Here is a 21,130-nt window from a genome sequence, read left to right as displayed (position 1 = left end):
TGAGCTTGCACTAAGCAAGTGTGGTAGCCGACAATGTCCACCTATAATATAAACACTTAAATGCCGAAGTTACATGTTTTGACGGTAAGATATTCAAAGAACATTCAAATACTTGAGAATGATACTATTTATATAGGGGATGGGGTGTAACATAAAGCATGAAGAATTAGTTGGATTACATTAGAGTTTGCTAAAATATTCTACATGTAGGGTGTGATAAAGTTGATCTAAATGTGAATGTTTAAGTCGATTGATTTTGAGAAAGTTTTACATATAGTTTCAATTAAGATCTCAATCCATGTATTAATTATCTTGTGAATCGCTTTAAGTTTAAATGCCATAAATAATAACCAAAAAAGACATTTCAATTATGAATTTTAATCTTAAGATAAGTCAAGAATTGTCAATGTCTATTGATTTAAACAAGATAAAGCTTATTTCTTCTTAAATAAAGTTGAGTTTGAATTCTATAAATAGAAAAAATAGATTGTTAAATTGAAATCATGAATATACACAAAATGTTGCATATAAAAAATGTGTTTTAATATCTTAGCAACTCACTAATTTAATTACATGTTTTAAAATTAATAATCATAGACTAATTTATATTCAAGTGTCACATTTAGTGTGATTTATTCCATAGTGTATTTTCACTCGCTAACTTTGTTACTTAGTTTAAAAGTTGTATATATGCTAGCAAGATATCAACAATAAATAATCCCCACCCCATTAATCTTTTTAATTTACTATTTATTAAAAAGAAAAATGTACTAGGGTACTGTTTTTTTTTTTTTTTACTGAAATTTATACACATTGCATAGTCAATGTGGCTACATTCCAAAAAAATTAAAGAAAATGGAAAAAGGTACAAAAACTAGTTTGTAAGGGAGAAAATTATAAATATTATTAGTAAAATTATCATCCTAATGAAATGGCTTCAACTCATCTATCATCGTAATCTAATGCCGCAACAGCATCCTCCAAATGGGAAACTAATTCTATGATCAATCATAATGATTTTCTGGCGATGACACTAAGGCCACCCATGAAGGGCCTCAAGGGCTCAGGGATAATGACAGATCCATCTTCTTGTTGGTAATTCTCAAGCAAACATATAATCATCCGTGGTACTGCACAAGCTGTTGCATTTAATGTGTGAACAAACTGTGGTGGAGCAAGATTGCCTTTAGATTTTTTCCCACTTGTGACTTGTGCTTCTGATGGACGATACCTTATTCCCAAACGACGGCTCTGATAGTCTCTGCAATTTGACGCGCTTGAGATCTGTCGCAAATTATATTGAAAGCCATATATTTTAGTATAAGGGAATAGCATGAAGTTGCTTTCTCAAGCTCGGTAAGCCTCAATAATCATTTTAACAAGTAGTAAAACAAAATGCAATTTCTCTTGTGCATGCAAGAGTAATTCTTGGACTAGTATCTAGTTGTTAAACTCGAGAGTCTATATAAACTCAAAAAATTTTTATAGACTTGACTCATAAGATTTTACTTAATATAAAAATAATATTAAAATATTTATTAATAATATATATGCATATCATAATACTCTTTTAACACTAATAATTAAGCATTTCAGTTTCTTGATGAAACAAAGTAAGGAATACAATAACAAAGAGTGATAGCACATTAGTACTAAATAAGATCAAACAACATAAATGACCAAATCATATATTAATTCGTTAAAACATAAGATGCTAAAGTGAAAACTTTTTAAAAAGGAGTTAATTTCTTCAAATCATGAACCCTAGTAGAATACTGTCACTATTAGGTCAATTTGTGTGGGTTTGGGGTGGGGGGTTGGTAGTGCAAAAGTTATATTCGATTTAAAACTTCTTGAATCAAAAGTTTATGCCGAGTTTATCTAGAAAAAGGTTTGACAGCAAGTTAACTCGCTTTGTCTATCTAGAATCAGAAAATCACAAGAGTCTAAGAGTTAACTCGAGTTTGACAACCTTGCTAGTATCTACCGGTACAATCAATTAAAAACGCAAGATATATTAAAATAATCATGAAGTCTGTATTATGGTCTATGTCAAAATTATTTTAATATTATATTGAGTTTAGGATTGGCCATACCTACAGTATAGAGGCATTGCGCTCAAGCAAGAAACTCAGCTCAATGACCATAAAAAGTGCATATATGGCTCACAAGATTGAAAGGGAAAAAGTTGTTGCAATACCTCACCAAACCGTTCTAAACCAGGCATCCATGCCTCCACATCGAATTTACGATAAGCGGGTGCACCTAAATCTTCAGAGGCCATATCCAAAGTTCTGCATAAAAGCTTAGTTATAACAGATACAGTAATGGAATCATGTTAACCAATGAAGAAAGGATGTTTTAAGTACTAACTGCAAAGTGAAAAGTAGTAACTCTCACTTAAAATGCAATCCTAGGGATGAGAAGATGTCTTCTTCAATTTTAATAAGCTCTTGGTGGTAATGTTCACTCTCTTCGGGGCGGCAGAAAATAAACATTTCAACCTTGCTGAACTGGTGAACTCGATAAAGACCCCTGCTCAATAATAATTATAATCAGAAAGTTAGAACCACCAAATATTTGAAAACATTAATATTGGCGTGTAATATAAGACATTAAGAATAGGAACTTCAATTGGTTAAATTCAATTCAATATATATTATATATGCAACAAAAGAAAGAATTTTAATGGTTCAAATTCCCCCATATAATAAAAGGTTGAATATTATTAAACATTTAAATCCCGGTAAATCAATAGCTAGGAACATGAAATGAACAAAAATGCTCTAATTAGACACCTTGTTGCAGCACCAGCAGCACCTGCCTCAGTACGGAAACAATGAGAAAATGCCACATATTTTAAAGGTAACAACGAGTCAGAGAGTATAGAATCCATATGAAGGCCACCAACAGGTATCTCTGCAGTGCCAATGAGGCATTGGTCACTGTCATCGATGGAATAAATCTGTTCAATGTTAGAGAGAAACATCAACAGAAGCTATGAACTTGAATCATCAAATTAAAGACATTAAATAGAAGGAACATTAGGGAAAATTAAATGATGTTGCAATCCTTTGCTTTGCATCATGAACAAGGTTGGGAGCCCTATTATGATTATCATCATAAGACCGACCAATTTGTAGTTCTCAAGTCTAGCAAAATATAAAAGAAGATGCAGAGCAAAGGTCTAAAAGGACGTGTGTTCTTCTTACAGTGGGTACACTGTCTCATCCCAAATGGTTGCCAAAACATGTTAGTCATCAGCTATGTATCATATGTCCATGATCATGAAGCCAAAGAGTAGTCTAATAGCACACGCTGAGAAAGAAAGCAACGCCTAAGAGATACAAACTCGCAAACCTGGGTATTATTTGCACGAGGTTGGAATCCACATTTTTCAACAACAGAGGACCGCACAATTTCAGGTGTTGTTAATGGAGTAAAGCCTCTCTTCATCACTTCAGAGAGTGTCCAATTTAAAAGAGCCATCTCTAACAAAACTGCTTCATTTTTCAGGTAGTAGAACTTTGACCCACTGACCTGTTCCGAAACAAAACTGAAGTCACATGCCAATTATATTCTACTTCTTTTGAAAATCCAAGCTTCATCATAATGTTAAAATAAACAAGGAATAAAATACTATCAAAGTTAGAACTTAGAATGAGGTCTCTAGGTATTGCATACAAGAACAGTGATAGACTTTAAGCATTTAATTATAGAAAAGTTCAAAATTTCTTAATTTCATATCATATAAAAATCATTCCTGGCTACTTTAAATAAGAAAATATGCTACCTCCAAGGCATGTGCACATTTCCTAGAAATAATAAGAGTACTACTAAGTAAATAGATTCCAACATAACATCTATTGCCGCATATTATTGTCCTACAGCTCAAACTGATACTAGAAATTGCTAGGCTTCAAATAAATGATACTTTAATGCCTCAAATTAATCAAAGTATACCTCTGCAGCTGCATCAAAATCAAATAGATCAAGCTCCTTTCCAAGTTGGAGATGATCCTTGACAAGAAAGCTAAATTTGGGAGCACTACCAACCTAAAATGCCACACATTCACAACACATTAATACTTGAGGGAAAGAAATTGATGCATGAACAAGATCAACAACCAAGATTTTTCCTCCAGAAGAAAAAAGGAAGGGAATTGTAATAATTGAAATACCATCTTCCTTATGGTGGAACAATCCTCCCCTCCTATTGGAACATCTGGATGAGTCATGTTTGGTATACCCTGCGCTTCCTGTTGAAGATTATCATTAAGCTTCACTAGTTCTTCTTCCAAAGCAGCAAGTCCCTCCTTCAAATTCTTCCCTGCATACAATAAAGTGTCCGTTTTAAGTAATTTACTTTAAATGCCAGTTGGATGAAAAATTGCACCAAAAGCACCTTCCTCAATCAGCCTTTGACGCTCCGATGGTTCTAATTTCCCTTTCATCTTGTTAGCTACAGCATTTCTTTCTCCTCGAACCCTCTCAACTTCCTGCTCTCTGTAAGAAACAAATTAGCTAAGCCATTGAGAACAAAGGTTTTTAGATTACTCTAATACCCTTCTTTCAAGCAATTTATTGACGGTTCGTTGTTTATATTTAACATATTTTTAAACATATATATACCATGAAATAAACATTCATAGCAAGTTATAAAAGATTTTTACACAATCAACCAATCACAAACTCTTGTATATACTATATAGTAAGTTTGTTGACTTTTAGAATAATTATCTTAAAAGTCACTAGTTGAAAAAAGGGCACTTCGTGCTTCCATGGTGTCTTCCTTTAAATACACACATGTTAATGAAAATAGTTTGCAGTTATTGACAGTTTCAAAGATAAAATTTCTATACAAAAGGAATTTTTAGTCTTTTATTAGTTACTAGTGAGGTTGAGGCACTTCATTAAAAATAAAATAAAAATTGAGATTAAGCAATAAAAGTATGTTGGTCCATCTGATGATGCAATTGGTCTTCAAATCTCAAGGTCTTGAATTTGATAAAGATATTAATTTTTTTAACAATAAAAGGATATAATGGTCTTCCAATTGAGGAAACCAAAATGGTTACTAAAAAGAGTATCTCCTTTATGAATTAGTATAGATATAGATTGTCATGCGATTTAATCGGTTTTCATGTAAGATTAAAATTTTCAAAGATAATGTGTACAGTGTACACCAAAACAAAGAAACCAGATGAAACGATCATTGACAATGCATAGATGTTATAAAATATAAATGCTTCACAAATTCACCAGTTATTGTTGTTCTATACTTTCATGTAACTGAGAAACAGCATGCATTCATAAACAAACAACTAGACATTTTATGGAGTACAGATTAAATTTGCAATTATTCAGAATTGGTAAGTAAAAAAAAGGAGAAGATTGAAGAGAAACATAACATAACCTTCTGAAGCGTAAACATTTTGTCATAAAGATGGAGGACGAGGTCCAAATCAGCGTCAGAGTTGCGGTTCCTTATGTTGGCAGCAACAGCTTCCTTGTTATCCTTTATCCACTTGAAGTCTATTGTGGCCTTCCATTGAGGCTTGGCACCTGCAACAAAAGGTCGGGTTTTTATTCAGTTCGGTTGATGAGAAGCGGAAACAAAAGTGAAAGAGAAAAAGGAGAAAAGTGGGTGGTGACCCTGGTCTTGAGGAGCCTTGGTAGATGTTTGGAGGAGCGCAGAGGAAGAGAGAGCTTTGATGGGGCGTGGCAATGGAGGTTTCTGGAAAGGGAAGGTTGGAGTTTTGAAGAAGAAAGAGAAAGTGGGAATTGAAGCGAGTTTGAGAGTTGGTTGGTTGGGACAACCCATCATCGTCTTCTCTGCTTTGGAGGGTATGTGGCAGAGCCTACCACTCCATTTATCCTTAATTCTTGTCACTAACCACGGTTGGTTGCTTTTTACTTTTTCGGACTCTATAAAATTATTTCTACTTTCATTTATTTTTAAAGTATATATGTCACCAAATATATTTCAAAAATTAAAGAAAATAACTTTTATCATTTCTTTTTTATGCTGATAGTACATTTTCCAAAATAACATACATTATAAGATGATTTTCTGAAAAAATCACACCCTAGAATAATGTATTATAATATATTCAATTGATTTTATTGTATTTTAAGTAAACTCTTTACTTGTGCATAAATGTATATAGAGATTTTTTTAAGTGGTCAAAATTTCAATCCTAATTTTTATATATGAACAAATGTTCTCATGTTTGATGAATATACTTATTGATAATGAATCAAACAAAAATATAAAGATTAAAATTAAATTAAATTTGCGTATACATAGTGCCAGTTATTCAAAATTATTTTGCATGCTGTACAAATATTCCGATTAAATTAGGTTTTAAAGTTTTTTTTTTTTTATCAAAATTGATTCCACCCAATTTGAAACCAAATAGTAATTAGTTACTTGCCATAAAATGAAAAGGAAAAAGAATGTTTAGCGAACTGGTGTACACCATTTGGGCCATCATATACGGAAATTACGTTGGAATTCTTTACATGATTTATTTTCTATGTTTGGGCCTCAGTCCTTTTAAATACTGAAAAAAATATTTTACATATATTTAAATAATTAATTATACTTTCCATAATTTCTTTTCTAATTTCCTGTGATGTAAATTGTAAAATATTTGAACATAGTCCGCAATCATATACAGTGAATTTAATTTTTGATAATTAATTGTATTTTAATTAATCTTATTAATTCACTCCTCCATACTGTACTCTTTTTTTTATATATATAATATACTTCAATTAAATGCAATTTTTTATTCTTCAAATAAATAACTAATTGAAGGGTGCGTTAACTCTTTATACTAATTTAAATATATTTTTCTTTACCAATTACATATCATATATGTGGGTGTTTAAACATTTTTAACAGTAAACTTTGTCTAAGTGATATAGATGTATGAATTATTTAAACAATTTTAACAGTAAACCGAGTTTTAAGAGACATCTACTAACAACATAAAACTTGTTAGTTGAAATTCTTATATTTCAGTTGTTTTTTTTCAGAAGAAAAGAAAGTTGTTTAAAAAATTAATCAGTGTGCCTGAAGAGTATTAACTGAAACTTGTAAAAAAAAAAAAAAAAAAAGATCCATCTCAAAATTTGAAGCTTCTAATTGTTTCCAACAACTTTTTTTCCTTTAAGGTTTATTTTGGCTTCATACCCTTTTTTTCGTAATTTGTTGTGTAATAGTTGATTTATTTACTCAAACGAAATTATCATATAATTATCCGTTAATAAACTTTAAAAAATAATTTCCAAAATTAAACTTATAAAAAATGATTTAGAATATAATCAATTATAGTAATAATTATAAATGATTATACATATAATTAATTATTAAAACAATATAATTGTGGCAGTTATTTCAGATACTCCCTAACTTATAAAAAAATGTTTGATATAACTTTTAACATATTTTTATTATAAAATAAAAAATAACAAATATATATATATATATATATATATATATATATATATATATATATATATATATATATATTAATACATACACCCCATAGACATGAAGCACACAACATAAGATCATATGGGTAAGGGGTTATCATCGGGCCTTAACACAGGTCAAGCCAAGAGGAACTCCTCCATTATGATTTATGATTATTTCCATTTGTAGGCTTAATATTACAAATACAAGGCTTTTTTTATTATCATGCGGAGATAAAGGATGACAAAGTTTAATTTGAGGATCCCATGAAAATGTTGACAAGCTGGTTAGTGATTCATCCTTATAATGCAGCGAAGGCTCTTTCCTTCCAGGAGATAGTCAAAAGCTTTGTTGATGTCCTCAAGCCCCACTTCATGCGATATGAAGTCATCTATGTTAAGCTTCGACAGAGAGTGAAAGCAAACATACACATAAATTACATAATAATTTTTCGATATCAAAATAAGTTATTTTTAAGGAAATTGCTTGTTTGTCCCTGTAGGTAAATATTGTTGATTTTTTGTGATTTCAATTAATAATCCATTTTTAACAAGTCGTGCATTTAAAACATATATATTATTGAAATTTTAACCCATTTTGGTACGAAATGTTATTATAATTGAAATTTTGACACAGGCAGCTCTATTGTTCTTGATTCTCTAATCTATAATTTTGAGCTTAAAATTAGTAGCAATGCATGTTTACTAATTAAATATATAAAACTTACTTTGTCTAAATACGTCTTGGCAAGGAAGGGAACATCAATTTTGGGTTTGATGCCTCCAAAAAATGATCCAGTTACAGTTTTTCCTCTCAGTAGGGCATAAGGGCTTAGAGACAGTGGCGAGCCGTGCATGTCCACTCCCAATATAATTGTCTTTCCCCAACCCTGGTCCAAAACAAACCAATAAAAATAAGTGTATAGAAAACTTAAGTAAAGGGAAAGCAAAAAAAGAAAAAAGAAAATGCATAAACTAAAGAAACAATTTAGTAAATTCTAAATTCTTTTAAGGTGTATTTTGAAGTGATGAAAAATGTTGAATAAGCTTCAAATTAGTTTACGAAATTGCATCCAAATTGAAAGAGGGAGAGAACAGACATCTCGACTGCTATTAAAAGCGTCAGCCATTAAAGAAGCCAAGCCTATGCACTCGAAGCAATAACCAGCACCTCCATCCGTCATCTCCTTAATCACCTGAGAGAGAAAAATTCGTATTCATAATATTTACATTATTTAATTAATTATCCTTCGTCAATGCGAGTTAAAATAAAAGACCTCGTAACCCCAAGCGTGTGGTTCAGCGGTAGGGGTTGATCCACGCTTAAGCAAGGTCAGGGGTTCGAATCCTGCCTTGTGTATGCAGCCGCGTTAAATCTTGGGGCCAGCTATCCCACCCTTTGAGGTGCCTCCAACGTAGCGAGGAGATTAGTCACTGCTGTCGGCGGTGGATACTCCAGGAACGAACCTAAAAAAAAAAAAAATAAAAGACCTCGCTCACGGACTTCTCTTTCTCTTTGCAATCGGAAGGATTCACAAAATCAGTGATTCCAAATCTTTTTCCTGCGTAAGATAAGTGACACTTCTCAACACCAAAACACGATACAAATATATTTTATTAACAAAAAAGGTTCATTAGCCAAAAATACCTATTTCAAATTTTTCGGGATTCAGATCGATGCCAATGATCTTTGACGCCCCTCGTTGCTTTGCTGCTACAGCAACCTATACATCATTTCTTATGTCAATTTTTTAATAACTATGAACCTTGATTCAAAAACGGAATTAAGTAAAAATGATACTAAAAAACTAAAAGTTTAACAGTTATTGCAATTTTTTCCCTTTGACAAAAATATTTTTACAAGCATAATTAAGAGACAAAATTTTCAAAATGAAGTGTTGATGAGATAAAGTTAACTTTACTTGGCAAAATTAAACTTACAGCCATGCCCACGGTACCAAGCCCAAAAATAGCCACTGTAGATCCTTCTTCTACGTCAGCAACCTTCCATACCGCCCCAATCCCTGCAAGTGAAAGGGTAAATCTAATTAGAATTTCAAGTTAAGTAGTTTCCAACTTTACACATTCCGACCAAACTATCTAATTAAGATTGTTTTATTCGTAAATAACTAAAGTAATATCGAGAATTATTTCTGTTCATAATTCACTCAAGTTGACTATCCATAACCAAACTCTCAAATTGTTAACCACACTCATTTTACATAGTTTCATGTGGAGTGTCTCTTCTATATTAGTTTATAATAAATGGATAAAATTTAAGTGTAGTGTTTTAGCATGTTTTTTTTATATTATTTTAAATTATAATTATAATTTTTAAATGAAAAAATCATTATGCAAATTATTAAGTTGAGATTCTAATTTTACAAGAAAAGAAACAATTATAAGGAAAATTGGAAAATTACTTTTAAAACAACTTTAATTACTTAGTATTCTCTTAGGTATTGTTTTGATATGCCTAAAAAAGTTTCACATTGCTTAGAGGAAAATTCTGTCATTCTTACTTCTTAGTCATGACTATGAAATTTGTTATAATCTGTCTAAAAAGAGTTTCACATAACTTAGAAGTTAAATAATTTATAAATATCCTCCCTCTCGAACTTATAATAGAAACATGTATAATAAGAGATGGATAAATTAGTTTATTTATTTTAATCCCATACCTTGTAGAAATTAGAATAATTCATATTATAATTTGGTTTAAAAAAAATTACGAGTCAATTTATCTCGTAACCTTTAGTTCTCATGTAACTTTGTGTTCCTTTAATTACAAATATAATTTGATAATGATATTTAAAGTAATTTTTATATATACTAATAATGAAAAAGTTAGTAATCATACTAAAGATTTTTTTCTCTTGTAAGTTGTAACAGGTTGATCTTAAAAAGGAAATCAATTGAAGTGAGATATTTTGCAGTGAATGGAAAAGTTGAGAGGTTTGATTGAGTTTGTAGTTAACCTGTGGAAACTCCGCAACTAAGCAAGCAAGCTTTATCAACAGGAAGGTCATGGGTAATTTTGACAACATGGGTCACATCCACCACCGTGTACTCAGAGAAGCTGCTAACATGCAAGTAATGGTGCACCACTTCTCCTTTCATGTCCCTGAACCTGCTCGTTCCATCTCTCGGCATTTTATCAGTATAAACGTTCCCGAATTTGGTGCACTGGTTACTCTTTGGGCTCTTGCAGTCACTGCATTCTCCACAGTTTGCTAAGAACACTGGCACCACCAAGTCCCCCTCTTTCACCTCTTCCACATGCTCCCCCACGCTCTCCACTACTCTGTTGCTTCCAATACACCCAATTTTATCAAACACACCACAACAATTACATACAAATTTCAAGTTATTAATCATTACCCCACAGCTTCGTGTCCGAAAATCCTTGGAAATTTAACCAATGGCCCCTGAGCAAACATAAATTCATATAAGATCCCCATCTGAAAAGTTTATTAATCAAATCTTAAGAACATAAAATTGATTGATCGGTCATTATTCCTTAGCTACACTTACCGAATCCATTTTCCACATGCTTACATCAGAGTGGCACAGAGTTGTACATAAAATCTTGATCCGGACCTCCCAGGCCTTTGGTGGATCCAACTCAACTTCCTCTATTATAAGAGGTTCCCCTGCTTTTCTGCATATTGCAGCTGTTTCAAGTCACCATCAACACTGATTAGATATATATATATATATAGCATAACATATAATACACACATCTGGATAGGAAGAACCTTTGCATCTTATTGGCTTGCCAATGCTTTCTTTGATATTGCTTCTGCTCGCCATGGCTTCGGAGGAATTCAGGTTTGTGTGGCTAGAACAAAACATGATTTGTAGAAAAAATAAGAGAGACGAGATAATACTAATGTTGTGGGTGAACGTAGCAACTCACTGTGCTTTTCATTGAATAAGGGATGACATTTAAATAGCCATTGTACAACGTACCGAATTAACAAAAAGATAATAAAATATCTTATCAAAACAAATCTTATCAAAAACTATCTTATCTAAACAAAACTTATCAAAAACTATCTTATCTAAACTGAAACAAATAACTCAAAAGATAAAACAGACTAAACAAATAATTTCGAATAACTAACTCGAATATCTCTAAAATTTAAGATTATCTAACAAAACTCCCCCATAAGCTTAATTTTTCTTTTTCATTTCGATGCCTCTTCCAGAGTGCGATACTCCTCCGCGTACCATGGCCCCGCGAGCCATGCGACGTCCAGCACCCCCGGCGTCGCGGTGGCCGATGCCTCTTTTGGGACACAAAAATACCTGTTGTTCTTTGGTCCACCTCTAAACCCAGAAAATACTTCATGATGCCCAAATCGGTCATCTCAAACTCCCTCTTCATCACTTCTTTAAACTCCTCAACTAGCTCAGCTTTGCTTCTTTCGTGATTGATTGGATTCTTGGCTAGCTCGATTGCCGACCTGTTGTCTACTCGGATCAACACTTTCTCAGCTTTCATAATTTCCAGTTTGCTTAGCAAGTTTCTAAGCCAAACTGCATGTTGGACACTCCAAAATGCTGCTAAGGACAGTAATAATCGAATCGTTTCCATCCTTGTCACGGGTGCAAAGACTTCATCATAATCAATGCCTTTCTGCTGTTTATAACCCCTCACCACAAGACGAGCTTTGTAGCGCTCCACTTCGCCATTTGCATTTGTCTTCCTTTTGTATACCCACTTCAAACCAATTGGCCGAGCTCCTGTGGGTAAATCTGTCAGCTTCCACGTCTCACTCTTCTCAATTGATCTGATCTCCTCATCCATTGCTTTCTTCCATCTCTCATCAAGTACCACCTCTTCAAACTTTATATCTTCTGTTCCTGTCAATAGACATACTACATGTAACTCGTCAGTGGAGTTGTAGATGTCTTGCAAGCTCCGAGTTCTAAGCTGCTCAGGTTCATCATCTTCCTCGGAATGCTCATTGGTCCTATCCGAGCTTCTTCCTATCATCTCCGAGCTCTTCCTCTTAGAGTTCGAACTCCCCGAAGTCTTTTCAGAGTTTCTCCGCTCACTTTCCTTGTCTACCTGGACATCTCGACTTACCAGAATTTTGCCTGTAACAGGGTTGTACAGTTTGCAGGCCAAGCCTCCAACGTTTAACTGCCCAAAACGAAAATGCCACATCATGGCTTCATCCTTCACATCCAGCTTTAAGCACTTATTTTGAATGATATTCAGCTCCAGTTTATACATCCGATTCTTTTTCATCTCCACTCGGGCTATTAAGCGATCATGCTTGTCCTTCAAATAAAGCACTCGATCCTTCATCAGAACCGAGTTGCCTTTCTCCATCATCTGCCCCATGCTTAAGATGTTGCTCTTAAGTTCGGGAACGTAGTAGACATTTCTTATTTCTCCAACTCGTCCATCCTTCTGCATAAACTTGATGGTTCCACGCCATTTTACCGCCACCTTGGAATCATCCCCAAATGACACGAATCCAGCCTTCACCTTGATGAGTTCGTTGAAGAAACTCTCTTCTCCACACATATGATTGCTCACCCCAGTGTCCAAATACCAGACCGAGTTGTTTAAGCAACTCGAATCAAGCTCGGCTTCTGACTTCTCATCTGAGCTTGGAAGCTCAACTACTGATCTCTCCACGCAACTCAAGTTTAGCTCATCCTCGGAGGCACAACTCGGACGTAGCTTGGTCTCCGAGCTCTGCGTCATCATCAAAATTCCTGCTTCCTCGTCCTCTTCTTCTGTGAGAAGATTCTTCTCTTTCTCTTCACTTCGGCTTTTAGCTCGGCAATACTTTGCTATGTGACCGTATTTGCCACAGTTGTAGCAATTTGCCGATCTGCATTCTTTTGTGTAGTGGCCGAGTTTGCCACACTTATAACATTCCACCTCCGACCTTGGCTGACTTCCTTGGCTACGATCACCTCGTCCTTGTCCACCTCCATGATCACCTCGTCCTCTACCTCGTCCTTTGCCTCGTCCTTGATCACCTCGTCCTTGTCCACTTGATCTTCGGCCCTGGGTGTTTCGAGTTTCATTCAAATCAAGTTGCGCCTGTAATGCTTGATCAAGTGTATTCTTCATCTTCCTCCTCCTTTGTTCGTGGGCTTCGAGTGACCCAGCGAGCTCTTCCACTGAGAGGACTGACAAGTCCTTTGACTCCTCAATTACGCATGCGATACTCTCGAAATCATCTGTTAATGATCTCAAGATTTTCTCCACAATTCTACTTGCTGGCATTGACTCCCCATTCCTTCCGAGTTGGTTAGCCACCTTCTCCACCCGAGTTATGTACTCGGATACTTGTTCCTTATCCTCCATCTTCAAACACTCAAACTCTCCTCGGAGAGTTTGAAGTCGGATCTGTCTGACACGGTGGTTACCTCTGTGCGCAACCTCCAAGATCTTCCATGCTTCCTTTGAAGATGCAGCGTTTGCAATCTTCTCGAAACCTGACTCATCCATGGCATTGTACAAAAAATACAAAGCCGATTTGTCCTTCACTCGTGTCTTTTCCAATGCGGCAATCTGAGTCACAGATTGGTCTTCGTCCTCCTCGGGTTCTCGGTACCCCTTCTCTACTATGTCCCATAGACTTTGGGAACCCAACAGGGTCTTCATCTGTAAACACCAATTATCATAATTGGTTTTCTTTGACAGTTGTGGTACAGTCATTCCATTAACAACCTTCGCCATTACTCTCTCTTTCTTCTTTTTTCCCCTTCACAGGCGCACACTGTTTTCCTCTCACACTCGGCACTCAGAGCATAAAGCTCTGATACCAATTTGTAGAAAAAATAAGAGAGACGAGGTAATACTAATGTTGTGGGTGAACGTAGCAACTCACTGTGTTTTTCATTGAATAAGGGATGGCATTTAAATAGCCATTGTACAACGTACCGAATTAACAAAAAGATAATAAAATATCTTATCAAAACAAATCTTATAAAAAACTATCTTATCTAAACAAAACTTATCAAAAACTATCTTATCTAAACTGAAACATATAACTCAAAAGATAAAACAAACTAAACAAATAATTCCGAATAACTAACTCGAATATCTCTAAAATTTAAGATTATCTAACATGATTCAGACAAGACTCTGATTTGTTTTTTTCTTTTTATAACTTGTCTTTTATAGAAATGCAACTAGCGAGTTATTACTTCATTCTGAATGTCACGTGAACACCGCAACACGACACCACAACGCTCTTTTTCTTTTTTGCATGTGACATTTTTAGAAGAAAATAAGTTAGGAAGTATCTGTTTGGGTTTTTCTGACCCATATTATTCATTTCGTTTAATTAAACATTACTGTAATTTTGCCGTATTTAAATTTTAAACATAACATTTATTTTATTTTAAAGGTAACCTTTTTGGGAATATACTCCACCACAATGACGTTCGTGTCCGAACCATATTAATTTATATACGGTAGAAGAATCATTGCATCAATATTTTATCGCTTCTGCTAGTCTTGGCCAAAGAGGAGCTCAGGTGCGTGCGGAAAACCCTGAACCTTTCGATTTGGTAAAGGGAAAAGAAAGAAGAATTAAAGTGAAAATCGAAGGTTTTTTTTTTTTTTTTTTTTTTTTTTTTTTTTTTTTTATGTATAAAGAGGATAACTTTTTAATTAATTTATATTAAATTATATAAAAGTAACTAATTTGATATTATAAATTAAATTACACTATTTATGTATAACTGTACCGTTCGAGCCTCTCTCTCGTCGGCTGTATTTATTGACATGGTCTCCATAGGGATTCCACAAAATAGAACTTGGTTAGTGGACAATTACTTCTAAATAGTCATAATGTCACGATGAGGGAGATCAAAGTCATGATAGTATAATTTGTATAATATTTGAAACATTTATCTATATTTTTAGTCCCTTAAATTTAAGATAATTTTTTTTATGATCTTTCAAATTTAAAATTATTATTTTTAGTTCTTATAATTTTAAAAAAAATTAATTTTAGTTTTTATGTTCAAATTTTGTTAAAAAATTTATTAAATATTATTACATAAAATTTACCTATTGATATTCCTATAGTAAAAACATCGCATTAAATTCAAATGATATTGTATAATCGTTTTAATTTGTCACTTTCAGATATGTTATTAGTGATCTAAATGATTAAAACAAGATTTTTAAAGTGACAAGGACTAAAAATAATCATTCTAAATTTGAAGAACCAGAAACAAATTTATTTTAAATTTGAGAGACTAAAAACATATTTAAACATTTATGAAATTACTAATAATAATAATAAGTAACCTTCCATAGTTTAAAGGATTGCATTAAAAAATTGTACCGGAAGGGTCTTATCGGCCACGTAGACTGACACGTGCTGTCTTATCAGACATCCACGCGAACCTCGGACACGACTATGGTCGTATTAAGCATACAAGACCATTAATGGCTCAACAATCGGCCCGACAAATGACCGAAACCTAGAGAGAACCCAATCACACAACCTCGGCTCGGTCAGAGACCGGTAAGACAAACTCTATTTATCGGCTCGGCCAAGGACCGAGAATGAAGGGTGACCCAACCCCTATCTATCGGCCCGGTTAAGGGCCAACAACGAAGGACAACCCTTACCCTTTATCTATCAGCTCGTCCAGAGGCCGATAAAGCCAAGCAACAATTAAGACGAGGATCACGATTAACAAGGACAAACGCGCGATTAAGGCATAATCAACTGATTATCACCGTATTACCTAATTTGGTAAGTGTTAGAAGAGGCCCACTACGCTCAAGGTCCATCACAAGTGGTATAAATAGACCACGTAAAACAAGATATGTTACTGTTCATTTATTATTCTCGAGAATCGTGTTTGTCCTGACTTGAGCGTTGGAGTGCCTTTTGCAGGTACCTTCCCCCTTTGAAGCATCCACCCAGAGCTCTCGTTCGACCCTCCAGCTACCGGAAGATTACAAGTGTGCCCTTAGACAGGAACATTTTGGCGCCCACCGTGGGGTCGAATCAAAAGCTTTGAGAAGACAGACTGTTATTACTATGGCGGAGACAAGAAGGACCAACACTGAAGACCACCGATCCAATGAGGAGCACCGATCCGACGAGGACCACGTCGAGGTGGTTGATGAGACGAACCTAACCGAGATGGTGCGGCAGCTAAAGGAGGAGATGGCCGCCATGAAAAAACAAAGAGAGAAAGACGCGCAGGAAATGGCCGCCTTGAGGGAAGAGAATGTCGCCCTGAAAAACCAGGATCCCACATGGAAACCCTCCGAGCCGACCCGAACGCACACCCAGGGGTCATTCCACTCGCTCGGACATCACACCTCTCACCCCCACACCTCCGCCGCTGCCCCAGGAAATCATGCCTCGTCTGTCCAAACACCCGGCTGACCGTTGCACTCTACGCCGACCGGAGCACACCGACACCCGTTCACCTCAAATATCATGCAATCTTCGCTCCTCGACCACTAGAAGTCCCTCCCGCTAGACAAATATGAAGGAACAACCAATCCCGACGAGCATGTCGACATCTTTCTCACTCAAGTCACCCTCAGCACTACCGATGACGCCGCCTTATGCCGAATTTTTCCAACATCCTTGAAGGGACGAGCATTGAGCTGGTTCACACGGCTCCCAGCCAACTCAATTGACTCTTTCAATACATTGGCAACCCAATTCACCATCCAGTTCGCCACCAGTCGACCTCACTAGCTAACCTCCCTAGCATTGGTGAGTATAAGGCAAGAGAAGAAGGAATCTCTTCGGACCTTCATGAGCTGATTCAACAAAGCAGCATTGGAGATCCGAGACCTGAACCCAACCGTGGCCCTCCACCATCTGACCACATCCCTGAAGCCTGGACCATTCGCTAATAGCATCTGCAAGAAACCCCCGACCGACATGGACGACCTACAACGTCGCGCCGATAAATACATGTAGATGGAAGAACTTGCTGAGTTTCGCAACCAGGCCAGAACAAAGGTAGCGGCCAAAATGGAAAAGCCGGCTGAGAACTCTTACCGAAGCCGCCCAAAGGATCTTGTCCCCCGAGAAAAACCTACTCGCGGTACACTTCATTGAACACTAGCCGATCGGCTGTCCTAGATCAAGCTCTTGCGTCGGAAGTCCTGGCAGTGCCGAAGCGAGCCTCGACCCCTCCACGCGCCGACACTATCAAATCCTGCAAGTATCACCGAAATCGTGGCCACTCGACCGAGGAGTGTTCAACCTTGAAAGATTAAATTGAGGACTTGATCAAACAAGGGCAGCTCCAACGCTTCATCGATCGGCCTCATTCTCCCCGACACGACGATCGCCGACATCGTTGGGATCAGCCTGACAGAGAAAGGTCCGACAGGCGTCCCTACAGAGAACGTAGTCGATCAAGGGGTCGAAAGGAAGAGGAGCCGACAACCCAGCCCCGAAGGGTCATTAATACCATTGTTGGTGGATTCGCAGGCGGAGGTTCCACTTCGTCGGCACAAAAAAGACATCTGCGAGCTGTTTAAACCATACACGCGGTTGAACACACTCAACAAAGATTGCTGGCCATCACATTCACCGAATCTGACTTTAAAGGCATTGATCCAGATCAAGACGATCCCATGGTTATCAGCGTCTAAATCCACAACTGCATTGTTCGGAAGACGTTGATCGATTAGGGAAGCTCGGCCTACATCCTCTATTGGAACACGTTCAAACAGCTCGGCATCCTGGAGGCCGAGTTGATTCCATACAACGAGCCCTTAGTCGAATTCTCTGGTGAGCGTGTCCAAACCAATGGGTACATCAAGTTATCCACGTGCTTCTATTTTGATGGAGCCGAAACCCGAGACATCCCGGTCAAATACGTGGTTGTACATGCTAACACCTCGTACAACATTCTCCTTGGAAGGCCGTCCCTGAACAAGCTAGGTGCGATTGTGTCAACCCCACACTTAGCAATGAAATTCCCGTCGGAGTCAGGTCGAATAATCACTATCCATGCCGATCAGAAAGCGGCTAGAGAATGTTATTTTGCCAGTCTTCGGCTTCCACTTCTCGGAGCGGCCGAACCATGCGGAATGAAGCGCGTACACATGATAACGCAAGAGCTTGATGCAACAATCGTGGACTTCAACCCTCGAATGGAGCAGGCCGAGAGGGTCAAACCCATCGAAGATCGGCACCCAATTGTCATCGGGCCGACTGATTCACATGTTACCTACCTTGGCTCTAACTTGTCTAAACAAGCAAAGCGAGAAATCGAACGAGTCATGGTGAAAAACAAAGATCTCTTCGCATGGCGGCCCGCCGATATGCCCGGGATTGACCCCAATTTCCTCTTTCACAAACTCTCTGTGTGCCGAGAGGCAAAACCAGTCGCCCAGAGGAAAAGAAAGACCGGAGAGGAAAGGAAGAGAGCCATAGAAGGCGAAGTTTCCAAGCTCTTGGATGCAGGGTTCGTCTGAGAAGTCCATTACACTACGTGGTTGGCCAACGTAGTCATGGTCAAAAAGTCGAACGACAAATGGCGAATGTGCACTGATTATATAGATTTGAACAAGGCATGCCCCAATGATGCCTATCCTCTGCCGAACATTGATTGGTTGGTTGACGGTGCAGCCGACCATAACTTCTTAACCTTCCTTGACGCATATTCCAGATACAATAAGATCCGTATGCATCCCCGAGACGAGGACAAACGGCATTTGTCACCGAATCAACTAACTATTGTTATCAAGTGATGCCGTTCGGCTTGAAGAACGCCGAAGCCACCTATCAGCGACTCATGGACAAAATCTTCCATGAAAAAATTGGAAAGAACATGGAAATTTATGTGGACGATATGGTGGTTAAGTCGGCCGACATGTTTTCCCATGTAGCCGACCTGGCTGAAGTTTTCCAAGCACTACGAAGACACCAAATGAGACTTAATCCCGACAAGTGCGTTTTTGATGTTTCAGGCGGCAAGTTCCTAGGATTCATGCTCTCGAGCCGAGGTATCGAGGCAAACCCAGACAAGTGTCTGGCCATCATAGATGTGAGAAGCCCAGTAAGCCTCAAAGAAGTCCAAAAATTGGCGGGCCGATTGACGTCTTTGTCTCGCTTCCTACCGTGTATGGCCGAAACCTCCAAGTCGATAATTGCCCTCTTAAAAAAAGTGAACAGATTTCAATGGACAGATGAATGTGAAGTCTCTTTCCAACTATTCAAACAAAGACTCGGCACCCCACCCGTGTTGGCCAAACCAATCCCTGGACGAGAAGTAATTCTGTACTTGGCGGTTTCTGGCGAAGTCGTCAGCGTCGTCATGATACAAGAAGCAGACGGTCAGCAGCAACCCATATACTTCGTTAGCTGAGTGCTGCAGGATGCCGAACGCCGATACCAGCTCTTGGAAAAGGTAGCCTTGGGATTCCTATACGCGGCTCGACGTCTTCGGCAATATTTCCAGAGTCATACAGTGGTGGTCCGAACCGATTGCCCAATTGCCAAAGTGCTAAGAAAACCAGAATTGGCCGGCCGAATGATGGCATGGTCAATCAAACTGTCCGAGTTCGATATTTATTTTGAACCACGGGGCACCATCAAATCACAATGCTTAGCTGATTTCCTGAATGAACTATCCTCGCCTGGGCATTTTGAAGACGACACCTGGACCATGCGTGTGGATAGATCCTCCAACTGTTAAGGCAGCGGTTCCGGTATCATCTTGAAAAGCCCGTCTAATATTACCTTGGAATAATCTTTGCATTTCAGCTTCTGAGCGTCCAATAATCAGGCCGAGTACGAAGCTTTGTTAGCAGGAATGAGATTGGCAGCCAAGATGGGCGTTAGAAAGATCTTCTGCTGGACCGATTCAAAGGTTGTCACGGAACAAGTAAACGACAACTTTCTAGTCAAAGACCCCAATCTTCTTTAATATTATCATCTTTTCTGGGGAATGAGCAATCAGTTTACGGAGATACAAGTCAAGCACACGCCGCATGGGAACAATGAGAGAGCCGACCAATTAGCACGGCTAGCGAGTAGTCGCAAGCCGGGACAACTCCGTTCAACGATACACTTGGAGTTGCCCACCCCAAGTGTCACACAAGAACGCATGCCAGTCGATGAAGCCCCGAAGTCATGGATGACCGAACTCTTGAATTTCATCGTCAGAGGAACAGAACTGCCCGAGCCGAATGAAGCCAAGAAGCTACGCACACAAGTGGCGTGGTATTCGGTTATCTCTAGGGAGCTTTACAAGAGAGGCTTCTCCACCCTTTTGCTAAAATGTGTTGACCCACAACAGGCCGAATACATCATGCGAGAAATCCATGAAGGCATTTGCGGTTCCCACTCGGGAGGTAGAACATTGGCAGCAAAGGTCTTAAGAGCCGGTTACTACTGGCCAACTCTAAAAACTGATTGTGCTGAGTACGTGAGGAAGTGCATACAATGCCAACAACACGACCATCTCATACACACCTCAGCTGCGAAACTTCGAACCATCAGTTCTCCTTGGCCCTTTGGCTTATGGGGGATCAACATACTCAGCCCGTTCCCTCTCGCCAAGGGACAATGCAAATTCCTGATAGTAGCTGTGGACTATTTTACTAACTGGATAGAGGCTGAGCCGCTTGCCACTATCACTGCCACCAATGTTTAAAAGTTCGTAT

General features: G+C 37.6%; 3 protein-coding genes across 8 annotated transcripts; all 3 read right to left on the bottom strand.

Moving 5' to 3' along the window:
• Positions 1-704: 704 nt before the first annotated feature.
• On the bottom strand, positions 705-5,874 carry SRS (Seryl-tRNA synthetase). 3 transcript variants are annotated; one of them, XM_020346538.3, is made up of 10 exons: positions 5,656-5,871; positions 5,417-5,565; positions 4,406-4,499; positions 4,182-4,330; positions 3,964-4,056; positions 3,361-3,540; positions 2,799-2,965; positions 2,401-2,535; positions 2,201-2,294; positions 705-1,284 (listed from the first exon to the last, which is right to left on the bottom strand). In XM_020346538.3, the coding sequence occupies exons 1-10, from the start codon at positions 5,825-5,827 to the stop codon at positions 1,009-1,011; spliced, it is 1,509 nt and encodes a 502-aa protein (XP_020202127.1). In that variant the 5' UTR covers positions 5,828-5,871; the 3' UTR covers positions 705-1,008. The 3 variants fall into 3 exon arrangements, with proteins under 3 accessions (XP_020202127.1, XP_020202128.1, XP_029124972.1); XM_020346539.3 differs by having other exon boundaries at positions 4,406-4,506; positions 5,656-5,798; XM_029269139.2 differs by having other exon boundaries at positions 1,186-1,284; positions 2,097-2,294; positions 5,656-5,874.
• A 1,744-nt stretch (positions 5,875-7,618) lies between these two features.
• On the bottom strand, positions 7,619-11,468 carry LOC109787935 (alcohol dehydrogenase-like 2). Of its 4 annotated transcripts, none has more exons than XM_020346537.3 (10): positions 11,241-11,466; positions 11,017-11,156; positions 10,864-10,910; positions 10,461-10,786; positions 9,424-9,506; positions 9,131-9,206; positions 8,974-9,044; positions 8,583-8,678; positions 8,211-8,372; positions 7,619-7,884 (listed from the first exon to the last, which is right to left on the bottom strand). In XM_020346537.3, the coding sequence occupies exons 1-10, from the start codon at positions 11,335-11,337 to the stop codon at positions 7,771-7,773; spliced, it is 1,212 nt and encodes a 403-aa protein (XP_020202126.2). In that variant the 5' UTR covers positions 11,338-11,466; the 3' UTR covers positions 7,619-7,770. The 4 variants fall into 4 exon arrangements, 2 of the variants coding, with proteins under 2 accessions (XP_020202126.2, XP_082933250.1); XM_083077124.1 differs by having other exon boundaries at positions 7,619-7,853; XR_014434692.1 differs by lacking the exon at positions 7,619-7,884 and having other exon boundaries at positions 8,329-8,372; positions 8,760-9,044; positions 11,241-11,468.
• Positions 11,469-11,546: 78 nt separating this feature from the next.
• LOC145958704 (uncharacterized) lies at positions 11,547-14,119 on the bottom strand. Its single transcript, XM_083076218.1, has 3 exons — positions 13,772-14,119; positions 11,794-13,198; positions 11,547-11,551 (listed from the first exon to the last, which is right to left on the bottom strand). The coding sequence occupies exons 1-3, from the start codon at positions 14,117-14,119 to the stop codon at positions 11,547-11,549; spliced, it is 1,758 nt and encodes a 585-aa protein (XP_082932344.1).
• Positions 14,120-21,130: the final 7,011 nt, after the last annotated feature.

The sequence above is a fragment of the Cajanus cajan genome, chromosome 6 (genome assembly GCF_000230855.2).
Source record: "Cajanus cajan strain Asha chromosome 6, NIPB_CcT2T_4, whole genome shotgun sequence".
NCBI classification, from domain to species: domain Eukaryota; kingdom Viridiplantae; phylum Streptophyta; class Magnoliopsida; order Fabales; family Fabaceae; genus Cajanus; species Cajanus cajan.
Note: the sequence above shows the minus strand (reverse complement) of the source record. Positions and strands in the feature narration are given on the sequence as shown.